Source organism: Ochotona princeps, chromosome 1 (genome assembly GCF_030435755.1).
Source record: "Ochotona princeps isolate mOchPri1 chromosome 1, mOchPri1.hap1, whole genome shotgun sequence".
NCBI lineage: Eukaryota > Metazoa > Chordata > Mammalia > Lagomorpha > Ochotonidae > Ochotona > Ochotona princeps.
The window spans coordinates 117,969,262-117,989,760 of NC_080832.1; the positions used below are offsets into that span (position 1 = coordinate 117,969,262).

Below are 20,499 nucleotides of genomic sequence, written 5' to 3' on the forward strand. Positions count from 1 at the left end.
ATTTATTTGATTTAATAAATGAATAATAAAATAAATTTATTTTAATAAAATATCATACAATAAAACTTTTATTAAATGAATTTACTAAATTTATTAGATTTGATAAATAACTAATACAATAAATTTATTAAGTTTTAATAAATAACTGACGAATTTCTAAGTTGAATCATAGCTTAAGCAAAATACATCCCTTTGTCTGCTACTTTAAGGATAGAGGACAAACGTTGGATTTTTGTGATGGAGTGGTTCTCTGTTGTTAAGCAACAAGCAACCATATTTCAACCTTCTCATTTATTCTGAAACATCCCAAATCCTTCCCCTTAACCTTATCAGTGCCCTCTTTACCTCCTTGTTCCTCAGAGTGTATATAAGAGGGTTAAGCATTGGGGTCACTACAGTGTAGAAAAGGGTGAGAAACTTGCCTCGTTCATGAGCGTAACGATTCTTGGGTTGGAGGTAGACACCTGTGACAGTGCCATAGAAAAGAGAAACCACAAGAAGGTGAGAAGTGCAAGTGCCAAATGCTTTCTTCTGCCCTGAAGCTGACTTTATCCTCAGCACAGCCTTAGTGATAGCAGCATAAGAGGACAGGATAATGATCAGGGGCACCACCAGCAGAAAAATGCTAGCTATGGACATCTGGAGTTCATTGTAGGTCGTGTCTGTACTGGAGAGCTGAATAAGTGCTGGGACTTCACACACAATGTCATCAACCATGTGGTGGGAGCAGAAAGGCAACTGGAGTGTAGCAGGAGACTGGATCAGAGACTGAACCAAGCCAGTCCCCCACGCCAGGAGGGCCAGCTGCAGACAAACTCTTGGGTGCATGATGGTGGTATACTGCAGTGGGCGACACACTGCTACATAGCGGTCCACAGCCATGATGACAAGAAGGACGCATTCCGTGGCTCCAAGCCATAAGAAGACATAGAGTTGAATGGCACAGCCAGTGTACGTGATAGTTTTCTCTGGACCCCAGAAATTTACCAACATTTGTGGAACACAGCTGCTGGTAAAACAGAGATCTAGTAACGAAAGATTGGAAAGAAAGAAATACATAGGGACGTGGAGTTTTGGATCTTTCATGGACACAAGAATTATGACCACATTTCCTGTAAGAGTTAAGCAATAAAAGATCAGAACAACCCCAAAAAGTATTTTCTCCAAATATGGCTTGTCAGAGAATCCCAGGAGGGTGAAATCACTGTGACTATCGTTGCAAATTATGTTCATTATTTCTTGGAAAATTGACTTTTTGAGGAACAGTTTAGAAATGGTTATTCAAAAATCTGTGATGGTTCCACTGGAGACACAGGAAAAAGTGCCTAATAACTTCTTTGAGTTTTTCCTATTGAAGATCAAAATTTTCACCTGCAGTAACTTTGGGGGAAAAAGAAAGGCGAGAATTAGTGCCTTATTCTTTCACATTCATAATTAATTCTCCCCTTTTTCATTGTTATATATTTCAAATATTTTGCATATGATTCTGAAACATCAAACTACTGTTTTTTTTAATGCTGGATTTGTAATATATTTAAAGTACCACTCACAAAAGTCCCTATGACAAGTGTTAGAAGTGTTAATTATTCTTTTTTTAAGATTTAATTATTTATTTATGTATTTTTATTGGAAAGACAGATATACAGAGAGGAGGACAGACAGAGAGGAAGATCTTCCATCCGATAATTCACTCCCCAAGTGAGCCGCAATGGCTGGAGCTGAGCCAATCCGGAGCCAGGAGCCAGGAGCCAGAAGCCAGCAGCCAGTAGCCAGGAGCCAGGAGCTTCTTCCAGGTCTTCCATGCGGGTGCAGGGTCCCAAAACTTTGGGTCATCCTTTACTGCATTCCCAGGCCACAAGCAGGGAGCTGGATGGGAAGCGGGGCTGCCGTGATACAAACCGGTGCCCATATGGGATCCCAGTGCATTCAAGGTGAGGGCTTTAACCACTATGCTATCGTACCGGGCTCTATTATTCTTAAAGATTATATATTCACTATACTTGTTACATAGATGTAAATATGTATAGCTATATACCAGCACTGGTGAATACTATTTTCCCTCTTTTGGTCTTGTTTCTGTCTTTGTGTCTCAATTTACCTATCTTCTTTTTTTTCATCCTTTCTATCTCTTTATCTTTTCCCTTTTTCTTTCTCTATCAAATTCTAGGTTTAAATTTTTTTCAATCACTTTTATATTGTATAATGTTAGAAAAAAATAATAGTTTTGTTTTTTTCTTGATATTTCCCTTAAATTTTGTATTTTGGAAGATGAGGAAAGTCATAGGCTCTTCCTAAACTTGTTGGAAGAGCTCAATATGAAAACAAAGAAAATACTAAAAAAAATCCTGGAACATCGTAATCATTTGATGTACATTTGATATATTTATGATCCTCATAACACTGGTCAGTAGATTATTCCAGGTGCAAAAACACCAAAACATACACACAAACATTTGAAGACAGTATTAAAGAACATAATGTTTAGGAAGAAGTTGTATTGTACCTCTATATTACTTTTTCAGCAAAATAACTTGAAATGTTTTTGCACCTAGTTTCTTTACTTTCCTGAATTATGGGTATATTGTGGAGCAGAAAATCTATATTTAATGCTCTCTTCAATCTAACAAATAGTATTATTGATTATTCACATTGGCATTTTACATTTTTCAGTTTTAAGGATTTTTGATGTCCTACTTAGCAATATCCTGCTGTCATGGACTAGTACATTTTATATATTAACATCGTCATAAAGAGTCCATAAAGAGTGATGCAAAGCACTCCTGGAGGGTACAGAAACTTGACCTCAAGATGAGAACATTCAAAATCCTCGAAACTCTCATAATATGCCAAGTAGACTGCTCAAGCCATGATTCTAGGAAAAATGATGGTAGAGTCTGATGCTATTTCTTATATAGCTAAACATCTAACGCTATGCACAAAATAAAAAATATCTATTTGAAGAACTCTAAATAAATGGCTTCCATGTTTAAAGATTATTAAACTACAGGAAACCTCCAAGGACACACATTTTGTACTATTAGGGCCTTGGGTTTCACTGATTTCTCATGGTTAAAAGTATAGCATATTTTTGTTTTAATGTTTTCTTTGTTATTTCATATGTTTAGTAAAATTTATATATTTTCACTGTTTCTAGTCTTTCTGTCATTATGAATTTATTTTTGTAGATTTTTTTCAGTTAGAGAATATTCACACTGTGGCTGTAAATTTGACTTGTGATATTAACACAATTGAGTAGTTTGGTACTTTTTCTAATTTAAATTTCACTAATTAAAATTTCTCTTTTCCTACTTTTACAGTAGTGCCTACTTGTCTAAATATATGTATATCCATATAAATATATATAACTACAAATATACAAATATATTATACACAATGTATAACAATGTATAATTATATATCCAGATAAATATACACACATTTAATCTCTTTTAGTCTCTTTTTCATTATTAATCAGGTTAAAAGAGACTTTTTCTTTGGATCAGCTATCTGTAAAAAATACTTGGTGAAGGGACAGAATATTAGCATAACTGATTGTTATTATACAACATGGAAGAGGTCTCTTCATTTCTTCTTTTCTTCAGATTCCTTCTTGCTACAAGTATCAGTTGTCCTGATTTTCTTTCAGCCTACCTTCTCTTCTTCTCAGAACCCTACCTGGAGAATTCATGTTGAAAAGCTGACTTCTTTGGTTTCATGTGTGGGTGCTAGCAATTCCATCTCTTCTGAAGTAGATGCCTCTCGTGGTAGTGTAGCTCATCTTTTTCCAGGTCTAACTGCAGCAAAACCACCATGGACAGAGCTTAGATTCATCTCACACACACTGACAGTGACCAACTTCAAATGCAACGTGTACAGCTTCCCACTCTGCTCCAAAGCCTTATGTGACACCATGGGAGCCCATTTGGCACATAAGCAAGTGTTGCCCAGAAGAGCAAGACATTTAATAACCCTGGGGAACCCTCAAACAGTGGAATAAATCAGCTAGTGAATCACTGTCCAGCTACCCCTCCTTTAGATGAAACCATTCTGGTGCTTTTTAGGATGTCCTGAGGGTATTTAGCTCACAGTACACAGAACATGGCTAAACATATGCTATGTATGCCTTACATGTGTCATTGTTACTGTTTCTTTACACATTCTTCCTGAACACAATTTCCCAAATGAGTAATTTTGATCTAATTCCTTAACCCAGTCTCTGCTTGGCAGCATAAAAGATGTAATTATGGCCTGTAGTCAGAATAAGATTTTCAGGATAGAGATATATAGAATCCTGACCTTAGTCTAGCAAATGGTCTAATGGGTTTAGAAATGTACCACATATTAATTTCCCTGGTCCCTAAAGATCATTAAGTATATAGATGCCCTATCTGCAAAACTCTTTTATTGAAACCTGATTAAGTGGACTCACAAAGAAACTCAAACTATCTATTCATTGGCTAAGATGAAAAGCAATCTAGTATATTCTAAAGAAAATGTGTGAATTAGTTCAGCCTCTGAAATACATCAGATGAGAGCCAAAGGCATAGTAGCCTACATGTGCAAAAACATGAAGAATCAACAAATGAAATCTATGGGAGATTTAACCAATGTTTGCTCCAGTTACAGCTGTTGTATTAGTTGTAGAATCTCCATCATTAAGTATTTATACAACCTTTGTCACACAATTGATTTGTTAAAGGCATAAATTTATTTTGCTTGTTCTAATTGAGACACACACAACAACACCAACAACAACACACACACACACACACACACACAGAAGTTAACTCCAATCCACTGCTTCACTCTCTACATGCAAAGTCAGACAAGAGATTATTAACCAGAACACAAAAGAACTCAAACATACTAATGGTGCAAGACAAATAACTCAATTAAAACAAGCAATAGGGCCTGGCGGTGTGGCCTAGTGGCTAAAGTCCTCACCTTGAATGCCCCGGGATCCCATATGGGCGCCAGTTCTAATCCTGGCAGCTCCACTTCCCATCCAGCTCCCTGCTTGTGGTCTGGGAAAGCAGTTGAGGACAGCCCAAAGCTTTGGGACCCTGCGCCCGCGTGGGAGACCCAGAAGAGGTTCCAGGTTCCCGGCTTCAGATCAGCACAGCACTGGCCATTGCGCTCACTTGGGGAGTGAATCATCGGACGGAAGATCTTCCTCTCTGTCTCTCTTCCTCTCTGTATATCTGACTTTGTAATAAAAATAAATAAATCTTTTTTAAAAAAAGCAATAAATATAAACAGTTCTCAAAACAAGACATACAGATGGTTTTAGGTACATGAAAAACTTCTCACCATCACGGCTAAACAAGTAAGTGAAAATCAAAACTGCAGTGATACAGCATCTCATTCCTAACTTGTTTTTAAGAAGACAAAGGTTGAATGATGCTAACAACAAAAACACTAACATATTGTTGTTGAGAGTATGAATCAATGTAGTCATTGTGGGAAAGAGTATGGAGGCTTTCCAAAACCTTGAAAACAAGATTACCATATAAATGCATGATTTCACTATCAGGTGTGAATTCAAGAGAAATGAAATCTATCTGATGAGCAGCCATCTATACTCCCACGTTTACAGCAAAACTATTCACAATATCTAAGGCATTAAATGACCTAAGTGTCCATCTAGATGTACACATGAAATACACTCAGTAGAGTAAATATTGCGATTTGAAACTATGTGAATTGAACTGGAGGTCATTATGTCACGTGAATTAAGCCAAACACAGAAATAGTATCAGACGGTCTCATCCTATGTGTATTCTAAAACAGAGGTGACCTTATAGAAGTTGAAAGTACAATGCTGGTAAACAGAGACTAGGAAGGGAGGCAGAGAGAGAGATGGCTAAGGTAAGGAACATCAACAGGTCATAAGTTACAACTGGATGGAGGCAAGAAGTTCTGAGGTCTAAATGCTTTCACCCATTGAAATGGTAAGTGTTGGAGGAGATCTATGGAAATCACATAATGTAATCACATACTGAAACACCATATAGCATTGAATAAATATGTATAATTTATGTATGTTTAAAGTAAAAATGAAAGATAAGATCATTGCTGTATCTAGGGTGAAAAGGTTGACACCTAAACGGAGAATACTTTTATTGGGGACACCACACTGGTCTCTTGCTGATGACAGAATATGTATTTGACAGAATATATAATCTGCATATTTTTTGCATTCCTATCACCAATGTTACTTCACTCAAATGTCCATTGCAACTACATCATGGGTAGGAGTATGAAGAAAAATGATGAAATTTATGGGATAGTTAAGTCACATTTTGAGCTGATTATTCAATCTTTTGGGGTGGGATCTATCATATTGGAGTTACCAGGGATACAAAGATGTAGCAGTCCCTATACCCACCTCTTGCATCCGTTCCGTATTACTTTTCATCATTCGCCTGTTTGATATGTCTGAAAATCATCACAAGCCATTTATCACTCCCCATAATTCATAATATATTTTAACTTGACACTATTTCTCTTTCCACACAAATTAGGTGATTGAGTGCCACCTGAAATTCTAGACACTATGTAGAATTTACCTTTTAATTTTCAAGATCACAATTACATAACTCCAAATTTTCTTTTCATAGTCTGTTTTTTTAGCCTAATTTTCATACTTGGTTTGCAGTTTGTGAACTTCCTACACAGCAATGCTATCAGTGCAGTAGGGAATTATTTTTATTTATTTACTTATTTTTGCCTCTCTGGACACAGTGACCAATTAAACTTGTGGGACTTGCAGTCCCTGGGGCTATACAGGACACAGTACTGTGTGAATAGCAGACCCTTAGTAAATGTTGTTGATTTTACTTAAAAGTACATTCTTCTAATGGTGCAAACTGCCAATGTTATAGATTTCTCCAAAGTCAACTTGTCATTGTAGAGCTCTATTAGAAACCTAGTGAGGAAAGTCAGAGTCCATGAAAACGTCCTGCTTACTGAGGACAGTGTCTGAGACACACTTAGGGCTCGTCATGACAACTTCTCATATCACATGTTCTTATATAGTACAGAGTAAATGATCATTTCATTTCTGATTGGTGTGAAGAAGATAACTGAAGAAGAACATCACAAGGGCTCAAACAACATGTAGAACTTGCTTATCTATCTTGGGGCCAGACTTCTTTGAAACACAGCACAAAGTAGAGCATGGAGATCTGTGACACTTAGGGGAAAGGTGAGTTGTATCTGTGACACAAAATCACATTTCTGTAAGTGTGAATGATCCCTCAAGATTGTCTCACATGTCCAGGTCTCGGTCGCAACATATTAAGTGAGGAGAGTGACCAATTTTGTATTCTGGAAACCTCAAAATAAGTACCAGGTATTTTCAGCATTAAGCTTTTCTTTAGTGCATGTAAATGAACATTCATTCATGTCTATTTTAAAAACTGCAGAATTTGCTTTCGCAAGGAGAAAGTGATCACTGGTGCTTAGGGTGTTTTTTTTTTTAAATTCTGTAGACATCATAGGAAAGAGATGTAATGAAAGCAGATACACATGTTTTTGTTAAGGGACAATTCAACTTTTCTGATAATGTATAAGAGGAATTGGCATGGGAACTGGTACCAGTGCCACAGAATATCTTGTTCTCTGCATGTAGAAAATGTGAAAAAATGGGAAAAAAGCAGTTTTAACAGCATTATTTCACATGTCCTCCAAATCTTTACTACAAACTATCGACTTCAATTTACTGGAAAATAATATTCTTGACATTATACTGGGAAAGAAGTTAAACATACCTATAATAATTTTATATTATGACATGATAAACATCATAATAAACACTATCAGCGGTCAATTGGGTGCCTTTTTCTCATGTTGAAATACAGGGTAACTACGAATGATGATTACTAATGATTAATATTAATCACATCATTAATGATAGCTGTATCAACTTCATTAAATCCTATGTTTCATGTACAGAATTCACACTATGTCTTGTCTGACCCTCACAACAACTCTATCAACTTGGAGACTATCAGAATGTTCATTAAATTGACCAGCTACACACACCTCAGAAATTTAAAAAAAGTCTAGTTCCAGAAAGGCAGTTCTTATCAGCCAATTTCTGAAGGTGACTTCTTTTCAAAACAACCAATGGAGAGACAGTGTAAAATACCCTGGTTGTTTTGATATATGTTTCTTTAATAATAAAAAATTAAAAACCTTCTCTGTTTTCACTGTTTACATTTTATAGTGACCCAAATTTTTTAGTTTGTTGCTCCTTTTTATTATGCATGGATTTTTGTCATTCTTATGTGGTAATTATATTCAAGATATAAAAATTTGCCATTAATATTGTGTATTTTCCATCTTCTCATTAATCTGCATATATAATAGTACAAAATAGCTAAGGTTATGTGAACACTCAACACTCAATTTGAATTTTTCAGTCTAAGGTGTATCATTGCTCTTTATCAAGGAATAATGCATAACTGAAACCATTTAAAAACAGATGGAAGGAGTTAAATTATTCTTAGGCAGACTTTTCACCATCAAGTTATACATCGTATGTCAAGTGTTGCTCCCTCAGGAAAAGGTATTTTGTTGTATAGTTAAATGTACCAATCTTGTTCATTTTAAAAACTTATGTCTGTTTAGACATATGCTGTAATTTATGCCTGTAACTCACAACACTGGTAAGCCTTCTCAACGTGCAACAAGTAGACATTCTTTACATGATATGGACATACTTGGTAGAAAAGGAAATATGTCATAAAAGATTTTTAAAGATTTAAAGGGTTTTACAATTCAGAGTTTGAATCTTGACCTTAGTAAAAGTATGATTTTTTTTTCTCGCTAACTAACAGTATCAATAAAAATGCAAATTATACCTGGTTGGCAATAATTAAAAATTTCAGGCTGAGCTGTTTCTGAGATGTAAGTCAAGAAATAATTAGATTGTCAGTTTTATTTCTCTCAACAAGGTAACTGGACATAATGAGAGGACATCTGTGGTTATGCCATGTACTGCTGGCAAGCACTATTTTATCACACTGAATTATACCATCTAATACCCAAGAAAGCTCTGTAGGAGTGAGTGTTGCATGACATTTAAGATAAAAAGGGTGCTCACAAAATTAAATCATGGTGCCAATAAGAATTTCTTTAAATCCATGCAGATTTAGATAAGAGCTCTTATAACCTCTATATAACTTAGCATGCAGAGCTTAAGTTTAAAACAATTGGATTTAAAATAATGTTTATTACCAGAATTTCTATTAAAGTAGGTTAAGAGATAAGAAGAGGAAGCAAAATGAACTGAATGTATATCATCTCTATGCATTATGTATCATTTAAATTTCATGCCATGTGAAGTACTTCACATACTACTACTGATAAAATAAGAGCTACATTTTAACTGTCAGAAAGCCATATTATATTTCAAAGATGCTCCAATATATTGTCTATCAATTGCATTTTGTGTTGATCTATACATTCTATTAGTTTAACTTTAGCTGAATTCCAGTAAAAGTATTCAATATATATTGACTTTATTTTTATTCCATGTTTTTAGGAGTGAAAAATAAGACAGTCATCATGACCTGGACAAATGAGAGCTCTTCAAAAGAATTTATACTGCTTGGCTTTTCAGACAGACCCTGGCTGCAAATGCCTCTTCTTGTGGTCTTGGTAATATCCTATTCGTTCACCATCTTTGGCAATGTGTCCATCATGATGGTGTGCATTCTGGATCCCAAACTTCACACACCCATGTATTTCTTTCTCACTAATCTCTCCATCTTAGATCTCTGCTATACAACAAGTACAGTCCCTCAGATGTTGGTAAATATTTGCCGCAACAAAAAGACCATCAGCTATGGTGGTTGTGTGACCCAGCTCATCATTTTCTTGGCCCTGGGAGCTACTGAATGTCTCCTCCTCGCTGTTATGTCTTTTGACAGATTTGTGGCAATTTGCAGACCCCTCCACTACGTAGTCATCATGAATCCAAGGTTGTGCCTGAGGATGGCAGCCTTCTCCTGGTTCACCGGCTTCAGCAACTCCGTGTTGCAATCTTGCTTGACCCTTTACAGGCCACGCTGTGGTCATCGGGAAGTGGACCACTTCTTCTGTGAGGTCCCTGCCCTTCTCAAGTTGTCATGTGCTGACACGAAACCTATTGAGGCTGAGCTCTTTTTCTTTAGTGTATTAATTCTGCTCATCCCAGTAACATTAATCCTCATCTCCTACAGCTTCATAGCTCGAGCAGTATTGAAAATCAAATCAGCAGAAGGGCGGCGGAAAGCTTTTGGGACATGTGGATCACACATGATTGTGGTGTCTCTCTTTTTTGGAACAGGCATTTATATGTATCTGCAACCACCTTCATCCACCTCGAAAGACTGGGGGAAGATGGTTTCCCTCTTCTATGGAATCATCACACCCATGTTGAACCCCCTCATCTACAGTCTCCGAAATAGAGACATGAAGGAGGCCTTCAAGAGGGTGATGTCAAGAGTCCTTTTCCATAAGAAATAAATAGTCCAGGGGCAAGATCAATGATATAGCACACTGATCTTCCACCTGCTTTCCATATGTATGCCAGTTCTACTCCCAGCTGTTTCAATTTCAGTCTAGCTCTCTGGTTACGATCTAGGAAAGCAGCAGAGAATGGCTCAAGTCTTTGGGTCATGCACCCACGGGAGAAATGTGGAGGAGGATCCTGGATTCTGGGTTCAGACCAGCCCAACACAGGCCATTTCAGGCATTTGGGAAGTGAGCCAGCAGATGGGAGATCCCTCTCTCACTTTCTCTGTAATTCTGACTTTTGAGTAAAATAAAAATCTTTTCAAAAAATGAAATAAATATTCTATTATGAGTGTAATTTCACTCTTTCCTTATCTTTGAAGGTGAAAATAACATTTGAAATAGTTTTTTCTATTTTCCAGGCTTTGTGATGTCATTGAACTCTAGCAACAGGTTGAAAATTTTCTCTGTTCAGGAACCAATACTCTGACCATAAAACATATTTCTATGTTAATTTAAAAATTCTTGTTTCCCAGAAATCCCTCAAATCAATCTGTGTTGTGAGTCCAAGTTACAATAATTTCCCCCTGTTGGTGTCAGAGATGTCCTGGAGGGTTGGGTGTTTTGCCTTGAATATTTTGATCTAAAATCTTCTGTCATCTGCTAATGATTTTTCATATCTTCATAATTAAATAACTGATATACAAAAATTTTGTCCATCAGAACACAAGTCCTTAGTGACTTTGCACCATTATGTCATTTAAAAAAATCCAAAATGTGTACCCTTCCAGAACTGTTCTAAGCACATTGTTTGACTCAAACGTAAGCAACTTTAAACTCATTATGTGTGTATGTATATCATAGTAGAAGCTTGAAATATCCTCTTAGTTTTATTTATATACAGGGAACAAATTTCATGTATTTCACATACGCAATTTTAAGAACATTACTATTCTTCCCACCCTATTCTCTTTTTTTAATCTTTTTATTAATTTCGTATTTTCTCCATATGACAGATTTATATATATAAGGGTTTATACCTCCCCTCTCTCTCCCTTCCTATAATCCCATCTCACAATTTATCACATATCATAATCACTCAGTTTCGTGGTTTTTTTTTTCTTTTTATTGGAAAAGCAAATCAGACTTACAATGAGAAAGAGACAAAGAAAAATCCTCCAGTCACTGGTCCACTCCCCAAATGTCCACAATGGCTTCTTGTAGGTTTCCCATACTGATACAGGTGCCAAGAATTTGGGTCACCCTTTACTGCTTTCCCAGGCCATAAGCAGGGAGCTGGATGGAATGTGGAGCAGCTGGGACACAAACCAGTACCCAAATGGGATCCTAGTACTTTAAGGTGAGGTGCCATTGAGCCACTGCACAGGATCCCAAGCTTAGCTTTCTTATACATTGAAGTGTGTCAATACATGGCAAGTATAGGAAAAGATATAAAACATAGTATCATAATATAAATAATATAAGTATCAGTGAGAAATCCTACCATAAATTATAATTTAAGATGCATGTTGTGTATGTCCATTATGTCCCAGTATATTACTATCCCTTGTACATTAAATATTTAATATATAATATTTATGTTGCATTTTGAGTATTAGATGTCACATATCAGAGAGAACATATGTTATTTGCCCATTCAGAACTGGCTTATTTGACAAAGCATGATGAGCTCAGGCTGGGACCATTTTGCTGCAAGCAGTAAGATTTCATTGTGCTTTATAGCTAAGTAGTTGTCTATGGTGTAAATGTACCATAGTTTGTTTTATCTGTTGGTGGGCATCTGGGTTGGTTTCATGGCTTAGCTATTTTGAGTTGTGCTGCTAAAATCATGAGGTTGCAGGTAGCTCTCACGAGTTCAAATTTCATTCCTTACGTCTTAGTTTGGTTTGCAGACTTGTCTCTTCCCTTTTTTAATCCATTCCTACTCATTCTCTGACCTAAACTCTAACTTAATGTGGGATACAGACTTCTTGAAGCTGCAAGCTGTTAGTTCAGTGAGTAACGTGGATTTTTTTTTATTCGCTTGTTTATTTTTTTATTCATTGGGTAGAACCTATGCGATGTTAAATTGATCATGTTTTCCTACTTAGAAGCAGGAAATGCATTGGAAATACACGCCTTGCATCAGAATATGCGGACGTCACATAGAGAACCTGGTGTGCAGTCTCGCTAAATCCAGCGCATGCTCCACACTCCAACAGATGTTTTCCCCAGCTATATATTCATTTATTTATTCGATCCCCTAGTTACCACTGGAGTCTGGCCTCTACCTAAAACAGCACCTTCTAGCCACTCTGATTTAGCCACTCACAGTGACAAAGGGGATTCAGGTGTACATTCCACTCCTGCAGGAGCACAACCGCTCTGTTTTCTGGCAAATACAAGTCTGAGTGACCCCATGATTCAGCGGTAGGCTATATCATACTTTTCCAGACATCCCTCCACCACCTGACTTGTGTTTCCATCAACTTGGGTAGCAGGCTAAAACTCTGGCCAGCACCTCACCTACTGTGTCACTTAGCTGTGTCCACTACCTTTTAGTGCCTTCAGATCCTCTGCGATCTCTGCTCCACCGATCCAACCACGCTCTGTTTTCGTCTTTCCTTTACTGAAGATATGTTCTAACTCCTGAAGGAAATGGTCTTTAAATTGAATTAACATAGTTTTTGTTCACAGTTAGTAATTGAAGTATACACATGTACCAACATTTTAGATAAAAGAGAAAGTTACATACAAAACCTTTCAGAAAGTGTAAGTAATTTACCACGATTAAATATCAAGTATATATGGACTCAGAGATGCTTACTGAAAAGTTCCAACTTTATCCAGTTACAAAGAAAAAATGCATATGGAATATAGAATTAACAGCAATATGGAATTCAAAATAAAATATAATACAACTTATATATATTATATATAGTTTTTTCATACTTCCTAAACGTGGCACTTTATATAAATGGGAAAGAAAGACTTTGGGGGCTGGCATTGTGGCATAGTGATTTAAGCCGCCACTTGGCAGGGTTGTATTTTGTTCCAGCACCAGTTTGAGTTCCAACTACCTCACTTTTGATCCAGCTGCCTGCTGATGCAACTAGGAAAGCAGCAGAAGATGGACTGAGTGTTTGAATCCCTGCCCCTCATATGGGGGACCTAGACAGAGCTCCGGGCATCAAGCCGGCCAGCAGCAGTTTAGGTAACCATTTTGAGAGCTAAGCAGCAAATGGAAGCTCTCTCCCTTTCTCTCTTTCTGACTTTTAAATAAAATAAATCTTTTTACAAAAAGTATAGAGACATTATACACTTTTTAAAAAATTGTTTTCCATAAAAGGATAAGAAATTCAAGATGCTAAACACAAAGAAAGCAATTCTATCTTGTGTATACAATTATGCACAATATTATCATATTTTGCTGAATATATAGAAAATATTAAATTGTTTCAGGCATATCCAAAATCTTAATACCTGCTCACTGTGAGTCATAATGCTCTCTTTTGAAAACTTTGATATTAAAAATATTTTTACAGACTTATAAAAGTATAAAAATGGGGCCAGTATTGTGGTTGTAGCAATTAAAGCTACAACCTACATCATCAGCATCCTATCTGGGCACCAGTTCATATCCCAGCTATTCCACTTCCAATCCAGCTTCCTGCTAATGGTCTGAAGAAAGCAGTTGAACATGTCCCAAGACTTAGGCCCCTGTCACCCATGTGGGAGACCCATATAGAGTTCCAGGCTCTGGCTTTTGCCTGTCCCATCCCTGGCTGTTGTGGCCATCTGTGAATGGAAGAAGTGTCTCTCCCTCTCTCTATAACTCTTTCAAATGAGTTTTTTTTTAAATCTGAATTTAAACAATTATAATTATGGTCTTATTCACTAAAATAATATTTTAATTAACGTGAGTGTTGCACATATCTATGGGTTGTGTTCTACTCAATACTTCGGCAGCACATACACTAAAATTGGAACGATACAGAGAAGATTAGCATGGCCCCTACTCAATATTTCAATACACACATGTGCATGTACATATACAGCATATATTGATAAAATCAGATACATAGCATTTTCATTTACCTATTTTTTTAAACATTGAAGCATTCAAGTTTCTCCCTTCTGGTTTTTTCATAAAATAGACAATAGGCTATTGAGAACTATAGTCATCACATTCTGTTGTCCAATGCTAAGACTTAGTCCTTCTCTCTAACAGTGTGTGGTACTTGTTATCCAACCTAACTCTTTTTTCCCCCCTCTTCCATCTGTCCTATAATCTTAACCTATATTCAGATTGATACATTTGATTTTATTATGAGGGAGAAAATGTAATACTTGCCTTTCTGTATCTGGGTTATTTTAAGTAACAAAAGCCTCTTTTTAAAAAGATGTATTTATTTTATTTGAAAAGCAGATTTACAGAAAGAAGTAGAAACCGAAATAAATCTTCATTTGCTGGATCATTCCCAAATGCCCACAGTGACGATACTGAACCAATCCACAGCCAGGAGCCAAGAGTTTCTTCCAGGCATTCAGTGTTGGTGCAATAGCCAAAGAACTTGAGCCATGCTCTTCAACCTTCTCAGGGCATAAGCAGGGAGCTAGATCAAAAGTGGAACACTCAGATATGAACTAGCACCTGTGTGGGATGTCGGCTCTTCCTGCTGAGAATTAGCCTGCTAAGTCACCATGCCAACCCCAAAAAAATGCCTCTTTAGCTCCATTCATTTTATTACAGAGGATGGGATTTTTGTTTTGTGACTGGCTAATAATTATTATTTGTGTGTGCCATCGTTATTATTCATTCATATGTAGATGAAACCTTGTTTGATTTGATACCTTTACTATTGTGCATTGTGTTGCAACATATCTGGGTTTGTAGGTGTCCCCAAAACTGGGTTTTAGGGTTTTTCTTGAACATATGCTAAGCAACACAATGGATGGATCACATGATATTTTTTTTTAATTATTTATTATTTAACTTCAGTAATTACATTGTATTATGTGACACAGTTACATAGATACTTGGGTTCTCCCCACCCCTCCCCAAACCCTCCCACCATGGTGGATTCCTCCACCTTATTGCATAACCACAGCTCAAGTTCAGTTGAGATTTCCCCATTGCAAGCGTATACCAAACATAGAGTCCAGCATCTTATTGTCCCGTCAAGTTCAACGGCTTCTTAGGTATACCCTCTCTGGTCTGATGACAGAGCCAGCAGAGTATCATCCCAGTCAATTGAAAGCTCCAACATACCATCAGCAAAAATTTACATCATTATGGAATTAATTGACATAGTAATGAGTAACCAATATGTTAAAAGTAAATGCGGGTTCCCAGCCACCTTCTGTGACCACCTCACCTATACTTCAATTTTAGTTTATACACAACATATAACATTCAAAACATAACATGTTATACATAACATCATATCATCTTAAATTAAGGCAAACATGTGGTATTTAACCTTTTGGGATTGGCTCATTTCCCTTAGCATTATGGTTTCCAGTTTGGCCCATTTGGCCACAAAGAACTGCATTTTGGTTTTTTTAATAGCTGAGTAGTATTCCATGGAGTAGATGAACCATAGCTTTCTTATCCAATCCTCTGCTGATGGGCATTTTGGTTGTTTCCATGTTTTTGCAATTACTGATTGTGCTGCTATGAACATAGGAGTACATGTTGGTTTCTCATAGAACAAGTGTTCTGGATATATTCCTAGGAGTGCTATTGCTGGATCATACGGTATGTTGAATTTGAGTTGTTTGAATATTCTCCATACTGATTTCCATAGAGGCTGTACCAGCCTGCAGCCCCACCAGCAGTGGAGTAGGGTTCCCTTTTCCCCGCAACCTCGCCAACAAGTGTCGTTGGTGCTTTTATTCATGTGGGCCAGTCTTACTGGCGTTAGGTGGTACCTCATTGATGTTTTAATTTGGATTTCCCTTATTGCCAGGGAACTTGAGCATTTTTTCATATGTTTATTTGCCATTTGGGTTTGTTCCTTTGTGAAGTGTCTGCCCATTTCCCGTGCCCATTTCTTGAGTGGGTTGTTTGTTTTGACATTTTGGTTGTTTTGTAGCTCTTTGTATATTCTGGATATTAGCCCTCTATCACCTATGTCGTGTGCGAAGATCTCCCATTCTGTGGGTTGCCTTTTTACTTTGTTGATTGTTTCTCTAGCTGTACAGAAGCTTCTTAGTTTGATGAGGTCCCAATTGTTTATTTTGGTCTTGATTTCTACTGCATCTGGAGTCTTTTTTAGGAAGTGAGGGCCTACCCCTAAGTGTTCCAGTGTGTTTCCAACATTTTCTTCCAAAAGTTTGAAGGTTTCTGGATGTAGGTTTAGATCTGTTATCCATTTAGATCTGATCTTAGTGTATGGTGAGAGATGTGGATCTATTTTTTTGTTTCTGCAGGCTATCAACCAGTTGTCCCAGCAGCATTTACTGAACAGACCTTCCCATTTGCCTGGATTGTCGTTTGTCTTTTTGTCAAAGATTATTTGGCTGTATCTGTGTGGGTTTCCTTCTGGTGTTTCTATTCTGCTCCATTGATCTTCCTCTCTATCTTTGTGCCAGTACCACGCTGTTTTGATAACCACTGCCCTATAGTATGTCCAGAGGTCCGGAACTGTGATTCCCCCTGCTAACTTCCTGTTCTTCAGGATAGTTCTAGCTATCCGTGGTTTTTTGTGCTTCCAGATGAACCTTTGGATCATTGTTTCCAGATCTGTGAAGAATGTTTTGGGCAATTTGATTGGGATTGCGTTGAATGTATATATTGCTTTTGGCAGTATAGACATTTTAATGATATTGATTTTACCTATCCAGGAGCATGGGATATTACTCCATCTTTTGAGGTCTTGTTCAATTTCTTTTTTAAGCAGATTGTAGTTTTCTTCAAATAAGTCTTCTACATTTTTGGTTAGATTTATTCCCAGATATTTCATACTTTTCTCTGTTATTTTGAATGGTATCTTGCTGGTTAAGTCTTTTTCCATCTTGGGGCTGTTCGCATACACTATGGCTGTTGATTTTTGTTCATTAATTTTGTACCCTGCCACTCTACCAAACTCTCGTACAAGTTCTAGCAGTCTCTGTATTGAGTCTCTTGGCTCTTCTACATAAAGAATCATATCATCTGCGTATAGTGAGAGCTTGACTTCTTCGTTTCCCATTTGGATTCCTTTGATTTCTTTTTCTTGTCTTATGGCCTCAGCGAGTACCTCTAGGACTATGTTGAATAGTAGTGGAGAAAGTGGACATCCCTGTCTTGTTCCAGATCTCAGTGGGAAGGGTTCCAGCTTTTCTCCATTCAGTATGATGCTGGCGTTGGGTTTTTCATATATTGCTTTAATTATGTTGTGGATTTTTCCATCTATGCCTACCTTGGTTAGGTTTTTTAGTAGGAAGTGATGTTGGATTTTGTCGAAAGCTTTTTCCGCATCTATTGATACTATCATGTGATTCTTGTTTTTCAGTTTTTGGATGTGGTGTATCACATTTATAGATTTTCGAATGTTGAACCATCCCTGCATTCCAGGGATGAATCCTACTTGATCTGGATGAATGATCTGTCTGATGTGTTTTTGAATTCTGTTGGCTAGGATTTTGTTGAGAATCTTAGCATCAATGTTCATCAAAGAGATAGGTCTGTAGTTTTCCTTCTCTGTTAGTTCTCTGTCTGGTTTTGGGATTAAGGTAATGTTGGCTTCATAGAATGAGTTTGGAAGGGTTGCCTCTTTTTCTATTGTTTTGAAGAGTTTGTAGAGGATTGGGGTCAGCTCTGTTCGGAATGTTTTGTAGAATTCTGGAGTGAAGCCGTCTGGGCCTGGGCTTTTCCTTGTTGGGAGGTCTTTAATCACTGATTCAATCTCTACTTCAGTTATGGGTTTGTTCAGGTCGTTTGTTGCCTCTGGGCTAAGTTTTGGCAAGTGGTAGAAGTCTAAGAACTTTTCCATTTCTTGGTGATCTTCTGATTTGTTGGAGTACAGTGCTTTGTAGTAATTTCTGATTATGGCCTTAATGGATGCGGTGTCTGTTGTTATGTTGCCTTTTTCATCTTTGATGCTGTTAATTCTTGCCTTCTCTTGTTTTTTCTTTGTCAGTCGGGCCAGTGGAGTGTCTATCTTGTTTATCTTCTCAAAAAACCAGCTTTTTGATTCATTGATTTTGTGTATGGTTTTTTTTATTTCTATCTGGTTGATTTCCTCCCTTGTTTTGATGATTTCTTGTTTCCTATTGTGTGGGGGGCTCTTCTGCTGTTGTTTTTCCAGTTCCTGGAGGTGTGTGTTTAGTTCCTGTATTTGGCGCCTCTCTTGGGCCTTGACATGAGCTCCAATTGCGATGAGTTTACCCCGTAGCACTGCTTTGGCAGTGTCCCACAAATTTTGGAATGTTGTGTCAGAGTTTTCATTGGTTTCCATAAATTTTTTGATCTCATCTTTAATTTCTTCTCTGATCCATTGTTCGTTTAGTAGCATATTGTTCAGCCTCCAAGAGTTTCTGTATTTCCTGGGGCATTTTGAATTGCTGATTTCCAGCTTCATTCCGTGGTGGTCTGAGAGGGTACATGGTATGATTCCTATCTTTTGGAAGTTATTTAGGTTTGCTTTGTGTCCTATCATGTGGTCGATCCTGGAGAAGGTGCCATGCACTGCTGAAAAAAATGTATAATCTGTGGCCTTAGGGTAAAAAATTCTATAAATGTCAACCAAGTCCAGTTGTTCTATTGTTTGTATGAGTTCTGTTGTTTCTTTGTTGAGTTTTTGTTTTGTTGATCTGTCTATTGTTGTTAGTGGGGTGTTAAGATCACCCACTATTATTGTGTGCATATCTATGTCTCCCCTTAAGTCCGTGAGTAATTGCTTCACGTAGCTAGGTGCGTTTGAATTTGGTGCATATATGTTCACAATGGTAATTACTTCCTGATGGATCAGTCCCTTCACCAATATATAATGTCCTTCCCTGTCCTTTTTGATGTGTGTCAGATTGAAGTCCACATCATCTGAAATTAAGACAGCTACCCCAGCCTTTTTTTCTTGTCCATTGGCATGAAATATCTGTTTCCAACCTTTCACTTTCAGCTTCTTTGAATCTCTTCTGGTTAGATGTGTCTCTTGTAGGCAACAGATAGTTGGGTGCTGTTTGATAATCCATTCTGTTAATCTATGCCTTTTGATTGGTGAGTTCAGGCCATTTGTGTTGAGAGTTAAAATTGAGAGGTTGTGATTTTGCCCTGCCATACTTGTTTTTGTGGGTGTTGATATCTGTGTTATTGCCCTTCCTTGTGTGGACTTTAGTGGGGAGACCTTCCTGTTTGCCATCTTTGCTTATGATTCACCTCCTTTTTTTCTGGAATTAGTGCATTTCTAAGGAGATTTTGTAGAGCTGGTTTTGTGCTGGCATATTCTTCTAATTTCTCTTTGCTGTGGAAGTATTTGATTTCGTTCTCAAATACGAATGAGATCTTTGCTGGGTACAATAGTCTTGGTTGACAGTTGTTCTGATTCAGGATTTGGAAGATCTTTGTCCATTCTCTTCTTGCTTGTAAGGTCTCTTCAGAAAAGTCAGCCGTGATCCTGATTGGTTTTCCCCGGTATGTGATCTTTTCTCTGCTTCGTACTTGTCTCAGGATTCTTTCTTTGTCTTCGTTGGAGTGGAACTTGAGCACCATATGTCTGGGTGAAGATCACTTTGGGTCATATCTGCTGGGAGTCCTCTGACCGTCCTGGATTTGAGCTGGATTCATGTTCCAAGTGTTTTGAAAGTTTTCCTGTATAATTTCGTCGAGCACCATTTGCATTCCTGATTCTTTTTCCACTCCTTCAGGAAGGCCAATAATCCTAATATTTGATTTTCTGAGGTTGTCTTTCATTTCTTGTATGGTCTTATTGGCTTTGTTCAGACTTGTCTCCAGCTGTTTCATGAACTGGGTGTGTTCGTTTTGTGTGTCTTCTGTTTCAGAGATCCTCTCTT

At 37.3% G+C, this 20,499-nt stretch overlaps 2 protein-coding genes and 1 pseudogene across 2 annotated transcripts; 2 read left to right on the forward strand and 1 right to left on the reverse strand.

Annotated features, from left to right (window-relative positions):
• Positions 1 to 291: 291 nt before the first annotated feature.
• Positions 292 to 1,233, reverse strand: LOC101522681 (olfactory receptor 2H2-like). The gene has a single exon (XM_012930682.2). The coding sequence runs from the start codon at positions 1,231 to 1,233 to the stop codon at positions 292 to 294; it is 942 nt and encodes a 313-aa protein (XP_012786136.2).
• Positions 1,234 to 9,513: 8,280 nt separating this feature from the next.
• LOC101528360 (putative olfactory receptor 2B3) lies at positions 9,514 to 10,515 on the forward strand. The gene has a single exon (XM_004598379.2). The coding sequence runs from the start codon at positions 9,541 to 9,543 to the stop codon at positions 10,513 to 10,515; it is 975 nt and encodes a 324-aa protein (XP_004598436.2). The 5' UTR covers positions 9,514 to 9,540.
• A 3,933-nt stretch (positions 10,516 to 14,448) lies between these two features.
• Positions 14,449 to 14,526, forward strand: LOC118758399 (U6 spliceosomal RNA; annotated as a pseudogene).
• Positions 14,527 to 20,499: the final 5,973 nt, after the last annotated feature.